The 21,970-nt window shown below is 44.5% G+C and overlaps 1 protein-coding gene across 1 annotated transcript in view; it reads right to left on the reverse strand.

The window, feature by feature from the left end:
• Window positions 1-605: 605 nt before the first annotated feature.
• sdc2a (Syndecan-2-A) overlaps window positions 606-21,970 on the reverse strand; it is a 33,745-nt gene continuing 12,380 nt past the window's right edge. The window contains 4 exon segments of the mRNA NM_001146396.1: window positions 606-1,293; window positions 3,321-3,441; window positions 4,396-4,565; window positions 5,067-5,181. Coding sequence (NP_001139868.1) covers window positions 1,130-1,293; window positions 3,321-3,441; window positions 4,396-4,565; window positions 5,067-5,181 — 570 coding nt within the window. The 3' untranslated portion in view covers window positions 606-1,129.

The raw sequence follows: 21,970 nt of genomic DNA on the forward strand, positions 1-21,970 counted from the left end.
CACAGGGGAGACAAAAACACTGGAAACACAGTAGAGTGAGAAAAAGGGGAGAGGCCGACAGCTTACATGGAGGAGATGGAGAGAGTGCTGAGGATGAGAGGGAGGAGCAAGGGCAGATGGGACAGTCAGAGTAAACTAGGGGAAAACATTGGGCATGGCAGGGGGCCAATGCCCCAGAGCCAAATTTAACCCCAAACATAGTAAACACTCAGAGCTGAACGAGACCAGCAAAGAAACAATGAGGTGAATGTGCAATATGAGAAGTCGTATGCAATTAAATTACATTTAAAAAAAGCATCCACAAGACATACTGTAAAGTAAGTCTTGTGTTTTTCTTGAGCCCCTGACACATCTTAGCTTTTTAAGACCGATTACTGTGTTTTAACATGTATGCTGTATAAGAAATGGTTTTGACCAAAAGAAACATTGAAAGAAAACAAACAAGACGAACAAAAAATAAATGAAACGCTCAAGTTCAACTAGATTGATTGACATTGTAACCTGAAGGGAGAACATTTACATTGACAGTTATCAGCGTTAATATGAAGATGAAAAAGCTTCATGAAAACTACAAAAGGCTTATATATATCTTTTTTTTTTTTTTTACATCTGAGAAAAAAATATAAATGAATGAAATACACCTTTTAAAGATCAACGGCAGACATGCTAGGACAATATTTTTTTTTTATAGGATTGATACAGAATAATTATATTCAATTATTTCCACTTTTAAAACATTTCTTTACAAATACATACTGCTACAGTTAAATAGTAGTCAGCGACTAAAAACAGCTCCTTTGACAGAAGACAGATGCAACAGCTTTTTCTCACCTTAACAGATTTTTAAAATGTTTTTATATTTTTTTGCCTTTTCAAATAATACACAAAATATTTAAATACACTGAGATATGCCATAAAATAAGCAATGCTTGGCTTTTCATTAAAAAAAAGAAGAAAATGTCTTAATTACAATACTCTATGCAAAAGCTTTCCTTTATGTCATTTTTCCTCAATTAACTTTTTTCTTTTTTTGTTGTTACAGTATATTTGAACAGGTTTTTTCTCATTGTCATGGACTGCTATAAACTGTCACTCCGATTTGTCAATCTTCTCACGAGGGGGTGGGGCTTTATGCATAAAACTCCTTGGTTGGGGCCTTCTGATATGCTGCCCCAGAGGGTTTCCTCTCTCCCAGGTCGTAGCTGCCCTCGTCCTTCTTCCTCATGCGGTAAACCAAGAGGAGGATGAGGAAGATGGCGAAGAGGAAGCCAATAACTCCACCCGCAATGACAGCTGTGGACACAGAGAGGGTGAGGTCAGAGGTTAGAGGTCAAAGGCTATTCAGAGGACATTAAAGCTTATAGCATCTAGAGGGGGAACTTTGAACGCACTGAATGCACCTTTCTTACACAACCCCCCTATCAAGCTACTCAACATTACTCCCAGGACATGCCCTTGTTTCCTGCATGCTAATTATTTACATAGGATTTCATCATTCTTCCAATTATACTTGTATAAAGTTTCTTTACAGCCCGTAATCTGTTTTAGGGCTCTTGTGGCGAAACAATCTCCCCTCTGCTCCAGTTTTATTTCCACATGTTGAACTGGCGCCTCGGCCCCATGGGTAAAAAGATATCTGGCACGCTTACAGCCAGAAACCGTACGGCTCCTCGGTGTGGAGCGGATAAATGTGAATTAGATTACAGACAATTTGAGTTTGTGGGAGCCATAGGGGACAGGATGAGGAAAGGTTGGAGGTAGAGAGGACAGGAGGAGGTTAGCTAGCCAGATCTGTTTCCACCCAGTGGGCCTGGGTCTCCTGAACTCAGAGTTTTACATTACTCTAATCCACAGTATATACAGCCCTGTCAAGGCCAGGGTTTTAGTGGATGTGGCCAACATGACTATAATTGAAAACAGAAAAAAGTAGTTTAGCTAGCAGACAGTTCGAAAAGTCAGGGCCTCACATGTCTACATGACAGGTAATTTGAGCAATTTTGAAATACAATAGTTAGACAAAGTTTTCTACATTGCAAACTTTGGAATAAACAACAAAATCCAAATGAGAAAAGGCGGCTAACTGGATGGATGTTTGTGGGATATATTTCCAGCACGACTGTATTGACGTCCCCATTTGTCCTCATCCATGCCACTTTTTCACAGTAACTATCAGATGGACGTCAGAACAAAGGGGAACTGAAATGCCAATCCATTTGTAACCCTCTACATGTTTTTCGCCGACACTGAAAGGAAAACAGCATCAGAGAGTGCGATTGCCAGTCAGATCATTTTCCTAGTTTGGATTTCATTAGAAGTGAATTAACACTAATTTGGAGCAAAGTGCGCTATTAACTCTGGAAGGTCCCACTGAAGGGTAGAAATGTATTTTATACATTATTTTCAGAAGCTGTAGAGAACATGAGAGACATGGGCAGAACATCATGATTAAGGAATGTGGATCTGATCAGGAAATAACACAATGTACACTGAGTGTATAAAACACTAGGAACACCTGCTCTTTCCATGACATACCGACAAGGTGAAAGCTATGATCCGCTATTGATGTCACCTGTAAAATCCACTAAAATCACTGCAGGTGAAGGGGAGGAGACAAGTTGAAGAGACAATTGAGACATGGATTGTGTATGTGTGCCATTCAGAGGGTGAATGGACAAGACAAAAGTTTTAAGTGTATTTTGAACTGGGTATGGTAGTAGGTGCCAGGCGCACTGGTTTGTGTCAAGAACTGCAACGCTGCTGGATTTTTAACGCTCACCAGTTTCCCATGTGTATCAAGAATGGTCCCACCATCCAAAGGACATCCAGCCAACTTGACACAACTGTGGGAAGCATTGGAGTCAACATTGGCCAGCATCCCTGTGGAACGCTTTCGGCACCTAATGTTTATTTACACTCAGTGTATAACAGAAATGTTATAGCAATTATATTACAGATTATTAGGTGTTATATGGCAGAGGATATATGAAGTTGCTGCACAAGCTAAAGATGCAGCAAAGATCCAACCAACAAAACAAAGCCAGACATCCAAACGCAGATTTTCATGTCATCAATCTCGGCAGCAGACACACTTTAGCGTCGCTCCAGACCCGGCACCTGACCTACTTCATAATCAACGTTGTAATCAAGAATTCAGGAATAACACGGCAGTGTAATTACCTGATGTGACAGAATTTCCCATTCGACAGCTCACGACCCATAATCAACATTTAGATGTGTAGACACAGGGGTAAAGACTGCACACCGTAGCCTGCGTCGAGTGTGAAAAAGGTGAACCCCTGTGCTGCTGTTGCCGTACATACCTGCCAGCACCTCCGTCCTCTGGAAGAGGTTTTCCGAGCGAACATCGATGGGCTCCAGGGGGGAGCTGAGGGTGCTGGTGATCTGGTTCTTGCGCACGTCCTCGGTGACGGGTACTGGGGGCTGGGAGGAGAGAATGGAAGGATTCGATGATTGTATAACGTTTTGTTTTTTTATACAAACATAAAAGCCAGGAGAATGGAAGTTAGAGATGGAGGGATATAATTTATGTACTAACATAGATGCCTGGGTCCATATTTGGGCCTCTAGCCCCGAAACCAGGGCCAAGTAAAAATCACCTGCCCTACACCTTCCGTGTTAACAGATCTGAAAAGACTGGATAGGTGAAAGCAACATGGCAGAAGCCACACTAACACTATTGGAGGGTTTGGTGGAGTCGCCACTGTATTGCTGTCACCTCCCTAGTGTCTTCATGTGTAAAATTGAATGGTAAGGGATTAGGGGAAGGAGAAAGGGACCACAATGGAACCAGGCCAAAAATAATCTAGGCCGTCACCCAACACCAAGGGTGGGGGTGGGGGGGGCAAGAGCTGATGCTGTAGTGTTCTAAAGCGGGAGATTATGACTGTTTGATTCAGTAATCCAGCATAATGTACAACAAACCAGAGCAACATCAGGAGCCTAGATGGGAGCTTGATCCTTATCCCCAGAGGAACCTCTTGGAGGGTATTATCATCAATGCATTAGAGGGATTTGATGACATGCTATGTCAACGAGTTAAGACTTATGGCTGATGGTTTATACTCTTCATCTGTGGGGAGGTCAAAGAGCATAGATCACTGTCTAGCAAAATGCTCTAATATTAGTGCGTTATTAGGGCTCTATTACCAATGACTACTTTCATGTATAGCATTCCAGCATCAGGGTCAATGCATGTTCAACTGTTATTTTGGGAGGGGAAAGACTCCCACAGAATAGTAGACACTTTCCAATCTTTCAATATCTACCATAGGGGGGGGGGAAGGACTGGTCCTAGGGCAGTTCGGGCAAATGCCCAATGGGCCGGTCCATCTTTAGCTTAGCGGGCCGGTCTAAAAGGTCGTCATGTTCCCTCACCTCTGTTCTGACTGGCTTCCTGGACTTTTCCCTAGGCAGGTTTTCTCTGGGCGTGTCTGTCTCCACTCTGGGAGTGAAGTCTTTGGTGGAGTCCTGGGTGGGTTCTGCTTTGGGCGCAATGTACAGCGTGCTCACGGTCACCGCCTCCTCGATCACCTCCTCAGCAATGCCTGCAGAGCAAGATGAGGAGATAGCACTGTTGTACTACTTCACCAGCACTCAATTACTTTCAGTTGGTTGTCAGTCTATGTTCGAGTCTGTATCTAAGTGAAATCAGGCTTTTCATAAGTACCTCACGTTCACATTCATAATTCAATCACAACAGACAAGGCCACCTCCGGATATTCTAGAATGGGATCAGGTGAAGGTAAAGTGAGTCTGGTTTCATTTTTTACTGGGAACAGTGTTCGCTACAGTTATCAAAGCTCTTTCTTACAGCCTGCTTTGCTTTGGCCATCTGCATGTAGCTAAAAGTTTTGTAAAAAGGGGCTTCAATACCTAAGTAAGACCTCAGTTCTACAGACATGCCCACTCTGGGTGAAAAGCCAGTCTCAATTAATCCTTTGAAAAGACACAGTATACAGAAATGACTTTTTTGTGCGTGCGTGCGTGCCAGCCTGCCTGCCTGTACGTGTCGACCCAGTCAAAGGCTACGGTGACCAGACTCTTACCTGATCCTGACCCCGAGGTAAAGTCGTCGTCGTCCTCAGGGTAGTAACCCCCGGACCCTGTGTCGTCAATGAAAAGATCATCCACTTCGGAGGACGACTTGGCCGCGTCCGCTATCTGAAAGGGAGAACAACAGAAATCTAGACAAAGTACTGGGCATTTGGTCTGTTCCGAGACCACTTTCCAAGGCGCAAGTCCAACATAACTTTCTTATAGTCACCACTTTTGTCTTTGAAATACTTCTAGCAGTGAACACGTTTCTGGATACCACGGTCTGATTGTTTGGTAGAAAGCACTGAGTTTCAATGAAAAGTGAACACCAAAAAGGGCTTATCGCTTGACTCAAAGCCATAGTTGACCCAAAGATAGTTAGTCGTTTCAGCACTACAGTATGTTTTGCCAGGTAGACATATCGTTATTTGCTTGAACATCGTAGTCCATGTACCACAGAGGGCACTTGTCTCGACAAACCACGCTGGACTATATCACTGTGTCAGAGTCAAACAACCACATTAGACGTCTAGCTCCGCCCACCATCGTTGCCGGGGTAAAAGTTCATAGAAGAGCGTGTGTGTGTGTGTGTTTGTCTTACAGTTTAACGGACTGGCAAATAGAAAAGCTGAAATTGAACAATGCTGTTCGTGTGACTTGCAAAGACATCAACCCCCTCAAGACTATAGAATGCTAGTTAATAAAATGTCATCTATCCTCAATTTCCTTTACAAACAACAACTTCATACAAACTCAGTGAAATTACTGCACAATGGGCAAAACAATGCCATCATTGTCGTGTGTGTGTGTGTGTGTGCGTGTGTGTGTGTGTGTGTGTGTGTGTGTGTGTGTGTGTGTGTGTGCACCTTCGTTCGTGTGTGCATTAAGTGGAATAGCTCGGTAGGACCCATGGCAACCTCCATTCAACCTCAGTCTGAGTCCGAGTGTGATGTCCCCTCCATACTGATGCTGCTTTAGAAAAAGTGCCACAAAAGAGGGCCAACAATAAATCATCCCTGCTTTGGTTTGGTGCACCAATGTTTTTGTCACGTTTCAATCCTGCTCTTGTGCTGTTCAGCTGATATACCTGGAAATAAATGACCTGGGATCAGTTTTACACTCGTTGCTTTTGCAGAAAAGGCCCGGGGAAGAAAGAGAGCGAGGACTTCCCATAGGAGATGACACATTTCTCAGAAGGAAGCTGTGATAAGTAGGTTTGTTTGTGTGTGTGTGTGTGTGTGTGTGTGTGTGTGTGTGTGTTTCTAACCATGTGGGGACCATTTCCCACATCCGCATGAGGACAAAGGCTATTTTAAGGTTAGGGTTAGAATTAGGGTTTTGAATGGAATTTTTGTTTCGGTCCTCACAAGTATAGAAGAACAAAACGTGTGTGTGTGTGTGTAGGTGCGTTTGCATATGTGTGTCTGTGTCTATGCATGGTTGCCTGTTTTACTTTGACTGCAATAGGTGTACAACTGAGTGTATAAAACAGCGAACTGAGCCTATGGGAATGAGTGTGAACATAGCCCCTAAATGCCTCGGGGTGTGGGGGTAAAGTGTGTGTTTGAAGGTCTGTCTGCCTCTCTTCAAAGAGCAGCCTGACACTCTCCGCCGTCACAAAGGGGCAGGTCTGCGGTGGTGAGCGTTGGTGAAAAGACAGGGGATGATAAAACAGAACAATATCTGCCTCCCCTCCAAAAAGGAGCAATGACTTTCCAACAGAAAGGCATTCAGGCCAGGGCTGGCTGATCAAAGGATGAATTTGATCAAAGCAACTTTATTTTAACCTCGCTGCCTATTCTGTTTCACCAACCCCCCCCCCAGTTCAGTTCACTAGCTGGGCCCACACATCACTATGCATCAGTAATAATACAATTAACGAACCAAAGGATGGAGCCCACAAATCAAGCAACAAAAAAAATGAGCCTAATGAGATAGAGGCAATTGAGGCCACACACACACACTCACACCCGAACGCGCACACGCTCAAGCGCACACACACACACACACACACGTGTGTACCCACATTATTCGACACAGCACAAATCTAAAGAAAGTGAAACTAAACAATGCCATTGCTATAGCGTGCATGGCACAAAGAGCAAGACAAGGAGTGGATCAAATCAGATGTTCATTCTGGAGCGGAAATGGTCCGTAAACTCCTGCCTCTTATCACTATTGACATGTTTAACCTTCCAGGAGGACTTGCCTTTGAAACCTTATCCCAAGCTGGGAGTTCAAGCCTGGAACTCCATAACAAAGGAGCACCCTCCTCATAGAAATAGGATTTCTAGAATTAGGCTACTAGTAATTCTATTTCTGTGGCCATTCTCTCACGTGTGAAAACCATCTTCTCCTTCCAGTCCATTCTATGTTTACTTTCCTTCCACAGAAAGTGAGAGGCCAGGCAGAGCGTCGGGTTCTCTTTCAGCTCGTCAACTCCACTCGTGTAAATGGCAATTAGCCTATTAAAGCAACTGACGTTTAAGATGTGGTAATCGTGTAGTGGGACTCCATAGAAATCACCCTCTGGGTTCTCTTCACAAACAAAGCCTAATCTACACATGCTTTGACTACTATGCACTGGCATTATTTGAGCTCAAGAGATAAAGGGTTTCTTCCAAGCAGGCTATTTAAATCACTTTTTCCTTTAGAAAGACTAGGGCTCTAGAGTGCGGACAGACATCTGTTAATGCTTCAAGCACACACACACGGACACACATGCACACACACACAGACTGTGTGCTTGTAAATACACCCCCCCCCCAAAGTGTTAATGACTACGTCTGGGGGTCATTGTCCACATCCAGGTATGACCCTAACTAACACAGTGAGAGCTGGCAGATACAAAAAATACAATCCCTCTTCACTGGTATGAATGAATGGGAAAAAGCCCATGGAGAATCCATCCAGCCAGTCAGAGCCTTAGCCGCCTAATCCTTAGCCAAGAACCTAACAAGCAACAAGCAGCACCTAGTCTAGCGCCTGACTGACAGCGAGACTGCGATAACAAGCGGCACCGTGGCTTTTATTAGAACAGAACTACCGTTCCTACTATCTGTCTGCACCTAATGAACAACTAGTGACCAGCAGGAGGCTTGCTGCTGGATGCAGTGGGTCTCCGTGGAGAACGTCTATAGGGAAAGAAATATAATACACAAGAGGAGGAAGAAGAGAGGAGAGGCAGAAACGAGCGAGTGTCAAGGAAGGAGAGAGAGAGAGAGAGAGAGAGAGAGAGAGAGAGAGAGAGAGAGAGAGAGAGAGAGAGAGAGAGAGAGCGATTACGCGCTGCAGTAGACAATCTGTGGCCTGCAGGTTGCTTTGCTAAAAGCTTGTGAAACCGCCAAGCCCATGGCTGGCGGTGTCCGAAAGTCAAAGAGGCTCTCTTTATGGCGTGTGCAGTTAGCTGTAAGCTAGCGCGAATGTGAGGGGAGGTAGTTAGAGTTGGGTGAGTGGCTATGGGTCATGGGGGTAGTGTAGGGTAATTTGGGTGAGCCCTCTTGCCCCGTCTCTAATCCGTGTAGACACATTGCATTCACTTCTTACACGGTCAATATTATCCCACCCCAATACAGGGGAGACAGGGGAAGAAGAAGAAAAAAAAAGTGATCCTCAAAGGTATGCAGACACACACGAAAACACTCACACACGCATGGGCACGCACACACAGTAAGGCTTACATCATTGACAGGAGTGGAAAGCAAGAGACAGAGGGCAGACAGTGCCTCAGACATTCTTTGTCCGTCGGTTGCTCTGCTCCCGCTCAAAAATATTTCCTTAAGAGAACCATAAGTTAACTACGAGGGCGAGCGAGGGCCGTTGCAACATAAAGCACTTGACTTGCAATGCTGTCATTTTTCTTAAGGATATTCACTGATGTCAGTCATTGTACCTCACAGTAAGTACAGTGTCCACGCTATATTAAGCCTTCAATGGTCATTGTTCCGTATTGTCCGCTTCTGTAAGACCATTGGGTACCACTGTGTTATCAAAGGAAATCGGTCTCCTCTCCCCAGGATTGGGGAAAACAAAAGTGAACCCTGAAAGTCAATGATTTTCTGAAGGAAAAAAAGCCTGAGTGTCTCTGTGTTAAACAACAAAGTAGTGCAGGTAGATTATGTTCATCTGTAAACTCAGCAAGCCACGGATCCATACGGTGATCAATACTGCCACCACTCTGGCCTGGCGTCCTTCCCATCGCTCTCCCACATGCACATTTACAAGGTGGCTTTTTTATCGGCCCTGAACGGATGGATGGCTACGGCTTTTCCCGGTGCCGGACCTGGCTGGGAGGAAAGGATTAGAGGTGACTGGGTGAAAGCAATTGGCTTGAGTGGGCTAGAATGGCTGGATTCGAGATGCAGTGTTTCAATAGTGAAGATTTTACGCTTGTTATCAGTTCTATGTGGTGTTTAGTTTGTCACTTTTTGTCTTAAGAGATAATGACAACAGCAATGGACTGCTAGGTTGGCACCTGTTGGTGGCCATTTTGTAGGCTAACGCTAGCACATACTAATGCTAAACAAACAACCGGCAGGAGCAAGCTGGCTTCATAATTGATGTTTGTTGGTGAGGATTTGTTTGTCAAATGTAATTGGGGTTGAGAAATTAGTTCATAAAGGCTACAAGTCTACAGCAATGAAGTGGGAGTTCAAACACTGACCCACAAGCTAAGCAAATGGTTGTGGTGGTGGAGGAAAGGAGGGGGAGTAGGGTGGACGGATGTCTCTCCGCGCTCTTCAGAACCGTCGACTTTTATTTCCCTCCTGGGATCATAATAAGAAACAAATTGATGGTCTTTGAGACACTGGAGGGGAGGGGCTGTTACTGCAGGAAGTTGACACAAATCAAACTCTCCCTAAAACCAGACTGTGTGCCCTGGAGCTATTCCCGGAGTGCGGGGGACAGCTTTGTAGCTTGGTGTGTGTGTGTGTGTGTGTGTGTGTGTGTGTGTGTTGACATTTACCACAAAATCCAGGAAACAGAATCTGTTCATCTGGCTCTGTTGCTAGTAGCTCACTTTGCCACATGTTCTTTTTCATCATGCATAACAGCATAAATAATGCATCCACAATAGGGCTTTCTGGTTAATGATTGATTTTTTTTGTTAAGTATATAAAGCCTTTATAATCCTAATTGGAATACAAAGACACAGTTAAGAAGAGCTACAAAGACGAGTGTTGACAGTATATCTATGACTAGCTTTTGAACAATTGATCGGCGGTTGATCTGCGATTCCAAAACTGTCACCACTCGTAATGAACTGAATGATGAACACTGAAGTGAACCCAGCTGAAGTGCTCCTTTGGAAAGTTCAGGAAGTAATCTAGATGCAATGGCTCCTTCCTGTTTCAAAGCAGTGCCACACTTGGGTTGACGTGGAGAGTTTATAGGTGGATTTGTTACCTTTTCATTTCGTGGTAGCAGTTGGGACTCCATCATCAAATGAATGCCGGAGAGCAGTCATTTACGGGTGCATTAGCTGATCTTTACGTCCTCATAAAGAGTGAGTAAACTGTCTGGGACTGTGCTCGAATTAAAACCTGCAGATCTTGCTGCTCTATGGAACTGGATCAGCTCACCACATACTGCTGGGTAAATATGCTCAGTACTTTGAGAACCGTTTCACAGATCAGTTTCTTTAGTTCTCCACAATGCAAGGACATTCTATACCCCCCCAAAAAGCCGTCAAGTTCTGACATATGGGGCGGGGGGCATAAAAAAAATGTTCAGCATAAGCTTTGCTTTAGTTCTCCAAACAAACAACGTGTCAAAGTCCAGTCAAGCAGCTCAAACTACCTTAAATTACATCCATATGTGAACAAACACAAGCTGCATAAGCTGGCTGGGGAACCTTTGTTACAGTTTGACCAAAATAAGACCAGGCACAGGAGTTTTCGCAATAATGTCTCACAAAAGAGAACAGAGAGCTTGACTAACTCCGTCCTCACATACACTGACGATTAATCTACCTCAGACTGCATAAATATAACATGAGGCAAGAATCATAAAGAACCTGATAGTACAGACTGTGCAAAATAAAAGTATTTTGTCAAAATACTTTTCTTTTGCGCCTGTGCCAAAAAATACAATGTTTTTCCTACAGACGCCCAATAAGAGACAACATCCTGAGAGGAAGAAAGTCAATTTCAAGGTTTCCAACGAAAACAGACGCTACTGATAGCCTGGCCGTGGGACAATAGAGTAAACCTACCTGCCTGCACAATCCTATTTACGCAGTCCAGCGAGATAAAATAATAAGAAATGTGTATTCCATAAAGCATAACAAGCCATAACACGATTCACGAGACACAATCGTTTTGCAATGTTGCAATATAACATAACATGTGACATATGTGCCAATTTCGCTGTGGTATCGGTGTGTCAATGTGTGTGAACGCTCACACACGCTACGACACATTATGGCTAATTAACTTAATCTCAGAAAAACTAAATATTTTACTCGCATACCAATTAAAGCCTGTCTGCTTGACTCATTCGCTGAGGCACCTGATGAGCCTAATGTAAAGTTAATGTAAACCTTGAGTGAAACAAGAAGCAAATGCGGCTCACGTGGTTTCAACATGTAAAGTTTTTAGTGAATATCTCAGCTCTATTGCATCCAAGCCGGGAGAAAGTGACAGAGTTCTTTCTGCACACAGCCCTCTCTGGAATCCCAAGTCTACCATTTGGAATACTGCCTGCCCCCGGGTTGGGAATTGGGAAATTCCTCAGCCCCGTTAAACATCTTTTGATACGCACAGGAAACCCTAGATTCTTTGTCAGCTCGGAAACCCAATATGCTGGGAAATGGGCTTCACCTGCGAGTCATTTTTGTGAGGAGGGAAACTGAAAGATTTGCCGCAGCACGGCAGGTTTCTTCCCTCAAGTCACAGTGAAAATAGGAAGCTGTAACAGAGGCAAGGCTGAACAGAAACAAGCACAGGGTGGTTTTAAGTGCTTAGGCCTGTATTAAAACAGGTCTAATGTTCTATAACCCTAAAACCTCTAGCTATTACAAAAAAACTATTGAGTTCAGAAGCATCAGTAATCTAGAATTCCCACATCCAGGAGCAACGTTCTTACTTGACTACCATATATCAAGTCCACTATCCACACAAATAACACTGGGCCAGTCAAAATGGTGCCCGTGTAAACATGAACGGTAGGTCTCTTCAGAGGGCAGATCTGTGAGAGGAGGATGTTGCTTGTTTAACACGAGTGGGGAGAGAGGGGAAGGGGCTTAGAAAAGTTTCAACCCTCAGTAAACCACTGACCCCCTAATTGATATCGTCTGAAGTGGAAAAGTACCACGCCGTGTTTGCAAATTCACCATTTTGACCGGTTCTGACTTGTCTGAATGTCGTTGGAGACGCTGTTCTTTCGCCCTGCCTTTGTACCCGCTTAGCGTTCATTTCACACATCCCTGACTAACTCGGCAAAACGCACTTCATCACAAAGAAACTTTTCACGAAAGGTTTGAAACAGACCTTCCTTTCGCATTCCAGTTCACCTGAAAATAACACATTTTCAGCAACATGCTTTCCAAGGCCACATATTCAGGCAAAGCCCTTTGAGAAAATTAAGGCAATGACTGTTGGTCCTCAAACGTCTCCAGCAAAATTACTATGAGGATGATAGTGGAAGAGCGGTTAACAAAATGTCATCTATTCAGGTTATAGGCACTGAATTACTCCTCCAGCTAGTTAATCATTGGCCTTATTCATCATGGCTCATATCACCTAAAGGTTGATGAGGGGAGGGGGAAAGTGAGAGAGTGTTAAAAAAGGAGAGAGCACAAAAGAGAAAGCAGACGAGGGGGCATTATTTGAAAGCCTCAGGTAAGAGCAATTACTGCAGCCAACACACACGCACAGACACGCACACACACACACACACACACACACCGCAATTCCAACGGCGTCATCAGTTTCACCTTTAATTAATAGCCGGACCAAAACTGTCTCACACAGTAACCTCTACTGAAGCACTTTTGGCTAGAGGCACACTAAAGCAAGATGAGGCCATTTCAGTCATGGGGAAAATGAGCAGGCCTGCCCCACGGTCGGCTCCATACAATCACGCTGAAGAAAATTAACACTTCCCCAAGAGCTTATTCTCCAAGTCCGAGTAACTCTACCGTGACTCATTGATCTTAATATAACACAGACCGGATTTCCATTCCTGTAGTGAAATCCCTGGTGGCCATGTACGGGGAAATGTTGAAATGTCCTTATGCCCTCAAAGAGGTAGATTCCACCTTTCTGACTTCACCTGCAGCACATTAATAATCTCCTACTTAGATTTTTAGCCTACAGGTGGAAGAGAGGCCTGCTTTTTAAAGAAAAAGAAAATGAATACTTTTTCTCCCAGGTTGGCAGGTATGCTTGAGTATTCTCGATGGGGCCTGTGCACATTAGGGAGAGTATGCAGGATGGATATAGCAGGAAACAGGCCTTGGGTTCTGTTCAAATCGCTCATCTCTTTGGTTTGATATGTAACACTCGGGTACGATTGGGTTCTTCCTGAACACAAGGCTGGCTTACAGCGTGTGCTCCAGATTCGTACCGTTCCGCCCGGGAGCTGTCAGTGACTGAAAGGCATTCCTGCCTGATGAAAAGCTATCGGAGGAGGAGGAATGCTGAGAGGATCTGCCAAGTCCTCGTCTTGGAGAGATAAAACAGGCCTTCGCCTTTTCCTTATATCTTAATACGAGCCAGAGGGAGGGAATGAAGGAGGATGGATACTTTTCACCAAAGATGCATTCCCGATTACTGCATTGTTTGAATAAGTAGAGCAATGTATAATTTGACTTTGACATCGACATCGACAATGACTGAACCAAATCCTCCTAACAGTATTCAGTTTCATATTCCAAGGACTCGATTCAAGGTTTTCGCAATGAAACCAAGTTACGTAAAACAGCAACAAACACCTGGGTCACGGGGGAAGCTGCCAGGCAGACCTTTACAGTACACTGCCTTGGCACACACAAACCTCCAAGCATGCAGAGAGGCACAAACAACTGAAGCGGCATGTGTTCTCACATGTACACAGACACAGGGAAACATGCTCCCCTGCATGTGTCCCCCCCCCCAACCCCCCTCTGACCCCTCTATTAGTCGGGGTGTTGGTGCTCTGCAGGGCTCAACAGCAGGAGATGAATGCACCCTTTCAGGTCACAGCCTGTCTGCCATATCCACCATTCCTCTACAAACACAGGTGCTGCTAGCTAGCTACCCCCTGGATGAGTAAATGGGGGGGGGTAATCTCTCTGCTACAGCATATATAAGCACTCAAGAGGACCATATGGTATCACCCGGACCCATGTTCTGCACTGCTGACTGCACTTTGTGAACAAAGCATGGGCATGTGCGTGAGAAACTAATTGTACAATATGTATTTTGATGCTTTTTTTCCTCATACTGCCCACACAGTAGCATAATACAGATTTTTACATTTACTTTCATTGCCTCTCCCACTCCAAAAGGTATACAAAACATTTAAAACTGTAGATTAATCTAATACCTTCTCAAGGCTGACCTATTTGTATTGCGGGGCTGTATCCCCGTTCTGAGCCTTTTCAACAATGGCATGTTTGGAAAGAATTTCAGGCAAAAAAGCAACCAAAGAAGTCACCAGTCACCTCGACCCATGTGCTTCTGCCTAAGCCAGCTATACTAAACCGCTATGCTAACTAGCAATACCTCTGATCCATGCCACTATTGCCATTGTGTCACAAGGCACTTCTCATTCACACTTCAAACAGTCTGCTATCCCCTTCAGTGTGTCAGGATAAAGGCATGGCTTCAATCAGCATCGCTCAAAGCCTTTGTGTTTGGTTCCCCGGGCCCCTAAAAGAGCTATGGCATCCAGGGAGGGGGGCGTGATGGATAAATTAGCTGCTGGTTCAAAGTTTAATTTAATCCAGATTCTAAGCCTCGGCCAGAGTGGTCAAAAAAGTTGCTGTGTGTGCCTTTGTCCGGCTTCCGTCCAGGCTTTTAACCCTTTTCTTAACAGGAAACTCATGAGTTTTTCAGAGCCAGCTCATTAACCCCATGCAGCCAGGAAGGGCTGTGACATGAAAGAGCTCCTAGGAGTGGGGGGGGGTCAAAGGTGACCTGACCACAATGTCATGTTGTCTTTCTCACAACATAAAGCAGAAAAGTGGCTCGTTGGGGGGGGAGCTTTCGTTGTCTCTTCGTAGCCAAGGCGCAATGTGACTTTTGAGGATTAGTTGTCTTTTTATTTGATAACTTATCCAATTTTACAGGCATGGACAGGCAAGTTGAGTTGTCGTAACAAGATTATTTTCCAAATGTGTTAGGTCATAGTATTTAGAGTTTGCTGTCATTTCCAATCTTATTCCTTTCATTTACAGCAAGAAAACTTAAGAACGGACCGGTGGGATGCGAAAAAGTTCATGCTCTTTCACCCACACTCAAGCTCATTTATACATATGGCCTTTTCCCCACACACTTATCTATTTGTGCAGAAGAAATTATGACCTGCCAAATTCCTCCAAAGCTCAGTCCATCTCTCACTGCCCCACTGCTGCAAATGGGCCCTTATCTGGATAGATATGGGCCATGTGTATGGGGGGTGATTTCACCGCTTCAGTGGCTGATCTGCTTCAATCTTCACAGTGCAGCAATTGAATTCCCATCCGACCCTTCCCTTAAGAGGATTTGTGTTCACGGGAGTCAGGAGGGCACTACACTCTGGGGGGGGGACGACAGTAGGAAGAGGGTGGGCCGTGAGAGATAGGGAGGGAAAAAAAAGAGAGAGATTGGCCAAGATGAAAGATAGAACGACGAGGGAGAGAGGTAGTGGAGATAGAGTTGCCATAGCAGTGATGACTAGTTCCTCTGAGAGCAGTGTGGACCTGTTTATCTGTTAGTGTACCTGAGGGCATGACGATGCTGACTATGATGCTGACTATGAAGAGGAAAATGAATGTTGAGAGGTTGATGAAGGGAGTGACACAGTCAGTACCGGCAGGGGGAGGAAGAGAGAAGCAGGTGGTGATCCCTGATCCCATTATCCAGGGCTAATCCAGCAGAGCACAAAACCAACGTTAGCACAAAATTTAAAAAAAATTACTGGAGCACCAACCCGGGTCTCAGCACAACCTGCAGGGACTGTGATCCAGGACCAGGGGGGTTAGCTGTTTTTTGGGGGTCGGGGTAGCCATGCCCCATCGCTACATTCAAACACTGATTCAGAGACAGATCTAAAGTTTCACACTGAGGCACTTAGCCCTCACCGCAAGCTACGTACACTGACCACACTACGGAGGTAAGATGGAAACAATAACAGCCCTAAAGGCATGCTCAAGTCAAGTGGCAACATATGAAGAGTGGGAAGGCAAGAGTCATCTAATAGCCAATTAATGAGACAAGGCCTTGGGAGCTGGGCTAGTTACCTTATAGGTTTGCACAGTCACAGACTATTCAACAGTGCATCATGAAGATATATTGAAACATTGACCTTAACCTCAGATTCTCATAGAACAAAGCTGCTCTGAATGATGCCACAGCTTTAAATATGTAGCCTCTTCCTGTTTTGGTAACAAGAAGGTGCAGGGGGACACACTTACAGTACATACTAACCTTTCACACAGTCACACAATTACTGGGTGGATTATCAGTTTAGGAAGTGGCATATGCTGAAGATTAGCTGTTGTAGCCGGGCGTTTAGGGAGTGATTCAGGCCTCGTACACAGGAAGAGATCAAACACTACTCTACAGAGAGGAAGCCATTTGAGTGTGTGTGTGTGTGTGTGTGACGCTTGACAGAATACCATCGCTCCGTCCGATTTGGTTTCCATGTTTGTTGAAACAAACCTCTCCACAACAAAAAGGGAGAAAAAAAAAAACCTCCATGTTTTATGCATGCCAGCTGCTGGGATTGCATTCCTAGCTAATTAACAGAAAAACAATGTAGCCACAATTAGCTCACAAAGCAAGGGTAAACAACTCACACGGTTCTGGACAATATCATCTCCAGCACATTATGTAGACAACTTTTTGTAAAACAGCTGGAACAGAACAGGATTTTCCGGTCTCTGTTTTTTGTATTCCACGCAATAAAGTTACAAAGTCACAAAACCCATAGGCATATAAGCTACCCTCCTGAATATAAATATCAGGGCTTTTACAAAAAGCGGGTTTGCTTGGTTTCTATGGAGCTTTTGTCTGACTGTTCAAAGCAGCGCTCTAGCCCTGAGCTCATATTTGAGAAAGAGGAGGCAATTCATATTCCATTCTGTGGAAACAGAAATAGGTCCTTTACCAGTACCACATCTTGGCTGCTTTCTCCATCATTAATGATTGTGTGGCAGAAGGAGCATCTTCACCCCTCTGGACCCTTGGAGAAGCCAACTTTATCAACACAGAAAACACACTTTCGGCCGAGAGGCACACACACACATGCACGCGCATACACACGGCCAGAACCTCCTAAATGTACCGTTTTGTTCTCCGTCAGGAACCAGCGATTGTGATCGCTGACAAAACTGTGCAGCTAAAAACAGCTTTAACGTATCTGCCAAATCTTACACTCGCTACGCAGCCCAATTCTATCCCTCTGCTGTAGTTCCTGAAGAATGTGCAGTTATGAAATCTGCCGTCTAGCTTTCCCTGAGTTCCTGAAACAACACAAGGCCATCCTGTGCTCCACCATCTGTCTTACTGTCTCCATATGGATGGGCAGAAGATGCTTAGGATCAAGTAGAAGAAGCATTCTGATTGGTCCCAGAGACACACCGAGCACCTAGCCAGTGTTTTCATTGGTTACCGGAAACTTCAAGACACAACTTTAGAGCCTTTGAATAGGTCTCAGTAGCTGGTACCCGGGAACACTTTGAAGGCCGGACCTCTAAGCAGGAACAGAAGAGACGTATAGCGCCTTAAAGCTGGAGAGCACAGACTGTGGTGGTACACACCTCACTAAAAGGGGAGATGCTACTATACCCCACACAAGTACAGATGTCTAGCCTAGACCCCAACAAAACCTGTCAAGATGCCTTATGTGGTCAATAAGTCAAACATAGTGATGTGAAGCCACACAAAAAGGGGAACACAACGCTTCAGAAGATGCCATGAACCCGTGGAACATTTTGAAGAGGTTCTGTAAACTTTGTACCTAATATCAAAGTCCAGGCACTGGCTGGTATGGTAGGTCAGGTCTGGTATTTTACCAAGCCTTGGCACTGAGGAGGAATTATTGGAGACAGCCATGAGGCTTCAGTGTCTCTGCAGGACATCCTGGGTCTGGAGTCAGGGCAGTCGGCCCTCATTCCAGCCAGCCACTGAATCACTTGATTAAACAAATTATCATCATCAAAGTCATCAAGCCTCCCTCCTCCGTTACGTCAGGCTAACAAATTTAAGCATAGCATGAAAATGCCCCGATTCAAATAGCAATGACCTTGGCCCAGTCTCTCCGAAATCAGGGATGGGGGAAAAAAAACAGGGAGCCAATAATATCAGAGATATGATATACACACTATCAAAAGGTGACAGATTTGGAAATGCACTTTCCCATGACGTCACAGGGGGCCAAAATTCACCTGACGGTGGAACGCCACCCATTAGACTCTTGTTTGTTTGGAGGCTTTCCTTGAAATGTTCCTCCCATTAGGACTGCACAGTCGCCTCAAAAGGACAGCGAGAAATGGGCGTGTCAGTGGCATTTGCATTTCAAATCAAAATGGATTCTATCTGACACGGTTCCCTAAAGCCTCCTCCCCTGTTGAATAAGAGTGCCCTTGTTCTTTCTCTCTGTAATGGGAGCGCTACGGGACACTGGACATGGCTATCTGGCTGCGCCAGGTTTACAGTTAGTGTTTAGCACATAGATGGGTGTTAACAGAATGCATTAGTAAAGATTAACGGGCTCGCAGGACCGGTGCATTAATGCGTCTGAGCACGTCAAAGACTTGGTTGAGGTCCATTTTGACCTACGGTAATTAAAGATCCACCGAATCTCTTTCTGTCTCGTCTAGCCGGGCTTTACATTTGACCTGTACTATGTTTGTCCCATTCCATTGATTACTGTTGGTTTGCCCTTTGCTGGATGACGCATTGTCTGTCTTTGTTTGATGATGTAGCCAGGGTTTAGGGCTTTGGACAGTGTGCCTGCCACCGCTGCCCTGGAGAACCAAACTACAGAATATTTTGAAAGAGTCTTTCAATCATGACATCATGGTTGTCTTCTGGATCCAAATTAGAAGACGCAGGAAGCTGTATTCTAAAAACGCCTAGGATTAAGGATGTAGCTATTTTACAAAACACAAAAGGTGAAAATGTCTTTGTACAACTGAACCGAATCTGAATTGGAGGCAATTTTCCTACATGCTAGAAGGAGAGGAAAATAGTAAAAAAATTGCTGTGCCTTAGAGAGCAATTATTGGTTTGAAAAGCATTTCCCTACGGTACGGTGTAACTAGACAGAGAACTAAAGTACTTCCTGTTTTTATAAAACTGTTCCTATGACAACCCCTACTCTTCTGAATATTCATGAGTGCGCCATCAGGGACTTTAAATGCAGTACCATTGAATAAAAGAGAAAGGTTTACACATGACCACAGCATTCTAATGAGAGGTGTCATTTTGAAAGCCCCTAACAAATTTCTGTCCATTTCATTACGGAAGTTCCTCAAATGCCTTTGGAATCTGGGAGATTTCTCATGAAAACATTAGGAGATTATAAGGTATAATTTGTGGTCCCTAACACACCCTGATTAGAGTGCACGATTTACACCCGGCAGCTGATTCAGTGTTGCATGGAATCAAGCCATGGAAAATAATGGAAACACCAGACATTAAAGTACATTCTTCTGCTTGGTGGAGCACAGTACAGGTTTCAATTAGGAGCTTTTTAGAACTGATAAAACGGGCTCGTAAATATGAGTGAGCACAGATGTGTTAAATGCACCGTGTCATTTTCCAGAGCAATCTTGGGAGTGAGATGGAAAAAGTGAAACTGACGTCATGCCTTCATATATCCCCCATTCTTTGGATAACACCCCACAGACGGAGCACATTCCCACTCAGATCCTTGTCTATACAGCAGAACAGAGCCAAAATGGACAAGGAGAGGCCTCCAACCAACATTTGATTTAGCAGGCAGCAGATATACAACAGCAGACAAGCTTGACCACAAACTATGAAACTGTGAGCCAAGAAGATTTCTGTAACTTTTGGTGTGGCGTGCGTGTGCCCAAGTCTGAGCAAGGAGTTGGAGAGTGTTGTTCAAAGTTTCAGTTTTGACTGAAGTCACTTGAGAGTAATTCCATGGCACCTAAAATATGATTTGAGTGTGAAAGGAGGCTCAGATTAAAGAATGTCCACCCAGATGTATTCCTCTTTACTGAACCTGAAAAACCAAGGAGATGTCCTTCCTTTAAAATGTGGCAACAGTAAAAACACACAATCACATAGAGTGCATTTGGAAAGTATTCGGACCCCTTGACTTTTCCCACATTTTGTTACTTTATAGCCTTATTCAAGAATGGATGGAGAAAAAAATAACTCAATCTACACACAATACTCCATAACGACGAAGCAAAAAATGTTTTAGAAATGTTTGCAGATTTATTAAAAATAAACAACTGAAATATCACATTTCCATAAGTATTCAGACCCTTTACTCTGTACTTTGTTGAAGCAACTTTGGCAGCGATTACAGATCTTCTTGGGTATGACGCTACAAGCTTGGCACATCTGTATTTGGGGAGTTTCTCCCATTCTTCTCTGCAGATCCTCTCAAGCTCTGTCAGGTTGGATGGGGAGCGTCGCTGCACAGCTTTTTTCATGTCTCTCCAGAGATGTTAGATCGGGTTCAAGTCCGGGCTCTGGCTGAGCCACTCAAGGACATTCAGAGACTGGTCCCGAGGCCACTATTGCATTGTCTTGGCTACGTGCTTAGGGTAGTTGTCCTGTTGGAAGGTGAACCTTCACTCCAGTCTGAGGCCCTGAGCGCTCTGGAGCAGGTTTTCATCAAGGACCTCTCTGTACTTTGCTCTGTTTATCTTTGCCTCGATCCTGACTAGTCTCCCAGTCCCTGCCACTGAAAGAAATTCCCACAGCATGATGCTGCCACCACAAATGCTTCACCATAGTGATGGTGCCAGGTTTCTTCCAGATGTGACGCTTGGCATTCAGGCTAAAGATTTCAATCTTGGTTTCATCAGACCAGATAATGTTGTTTCTCATGGTCTGAGTCCTTTAGGTGCCTTTTGGCAAACTCGAAGCGTGCTGTCATGTGCTTTTTACTGAGGGGTGGCTTCCGTCTGGCCACTCTACCATAAAGGCCTGATTGGTGGAGTCCTGCAGAGATGGTTGTCCTGGAAGGATCTCCCATCTCCACAGAGGAACTCTGTCAGAGTGACCATCGGGTTCTTGGTCACCTCCCTGACCAAGGCCCTTCTCCCCCCGATTTCTCAGTCTGGCCAGGCGGCCAGCTCTAGGAAGAATCTTGGTGGTTCCAAACTTCTTCCATTTAAGATTGATGGACACCACTGTGATCTTGGGGACCTTCAAGGCTGCAGAAATGCTTAGGTACCCTTCCCCAGATTAGTGCCTTGACACAAACCTGTCTCGGAGCTCTACAGAAAATTCCTTCGACCTCATGGCATGGATTTTGTCTGACATGCACTGTCAGTGGGACATGCACTAACTGTGGGACCATATATAGACAGGTGTGTGCCTTTCCAAATGTCCAATCAATTGAATTTACCACAGGTGGAATCCAATTAAGTGGTAGAAACATCTCAATGATGATCAATGGAAACAGGATGCACCTGAGCTCAATTTAGAGTCTCATAGCAAAGGGTCTGAATACTTATGTAAATAAGGTATTTATTTATTTATTTATCATAAATTTGCAACAATAAAAAAATAAAAATGTT

The sequence above is a fragment of the Salmo salar genome, chromosome ssa27 (assembly GCF_905237065.1).
Source record: "Salmo salar chromosome ssa27, Ssal_v3.1, whole genome shotgun sequence".
In the NCBI taxonomy this organism is placed as follows: Eukaryota; Metazoa; Chordata; class Actinopteri; order Salmoniformes; family Salmonidae; genus Salmo; species Salmo salar.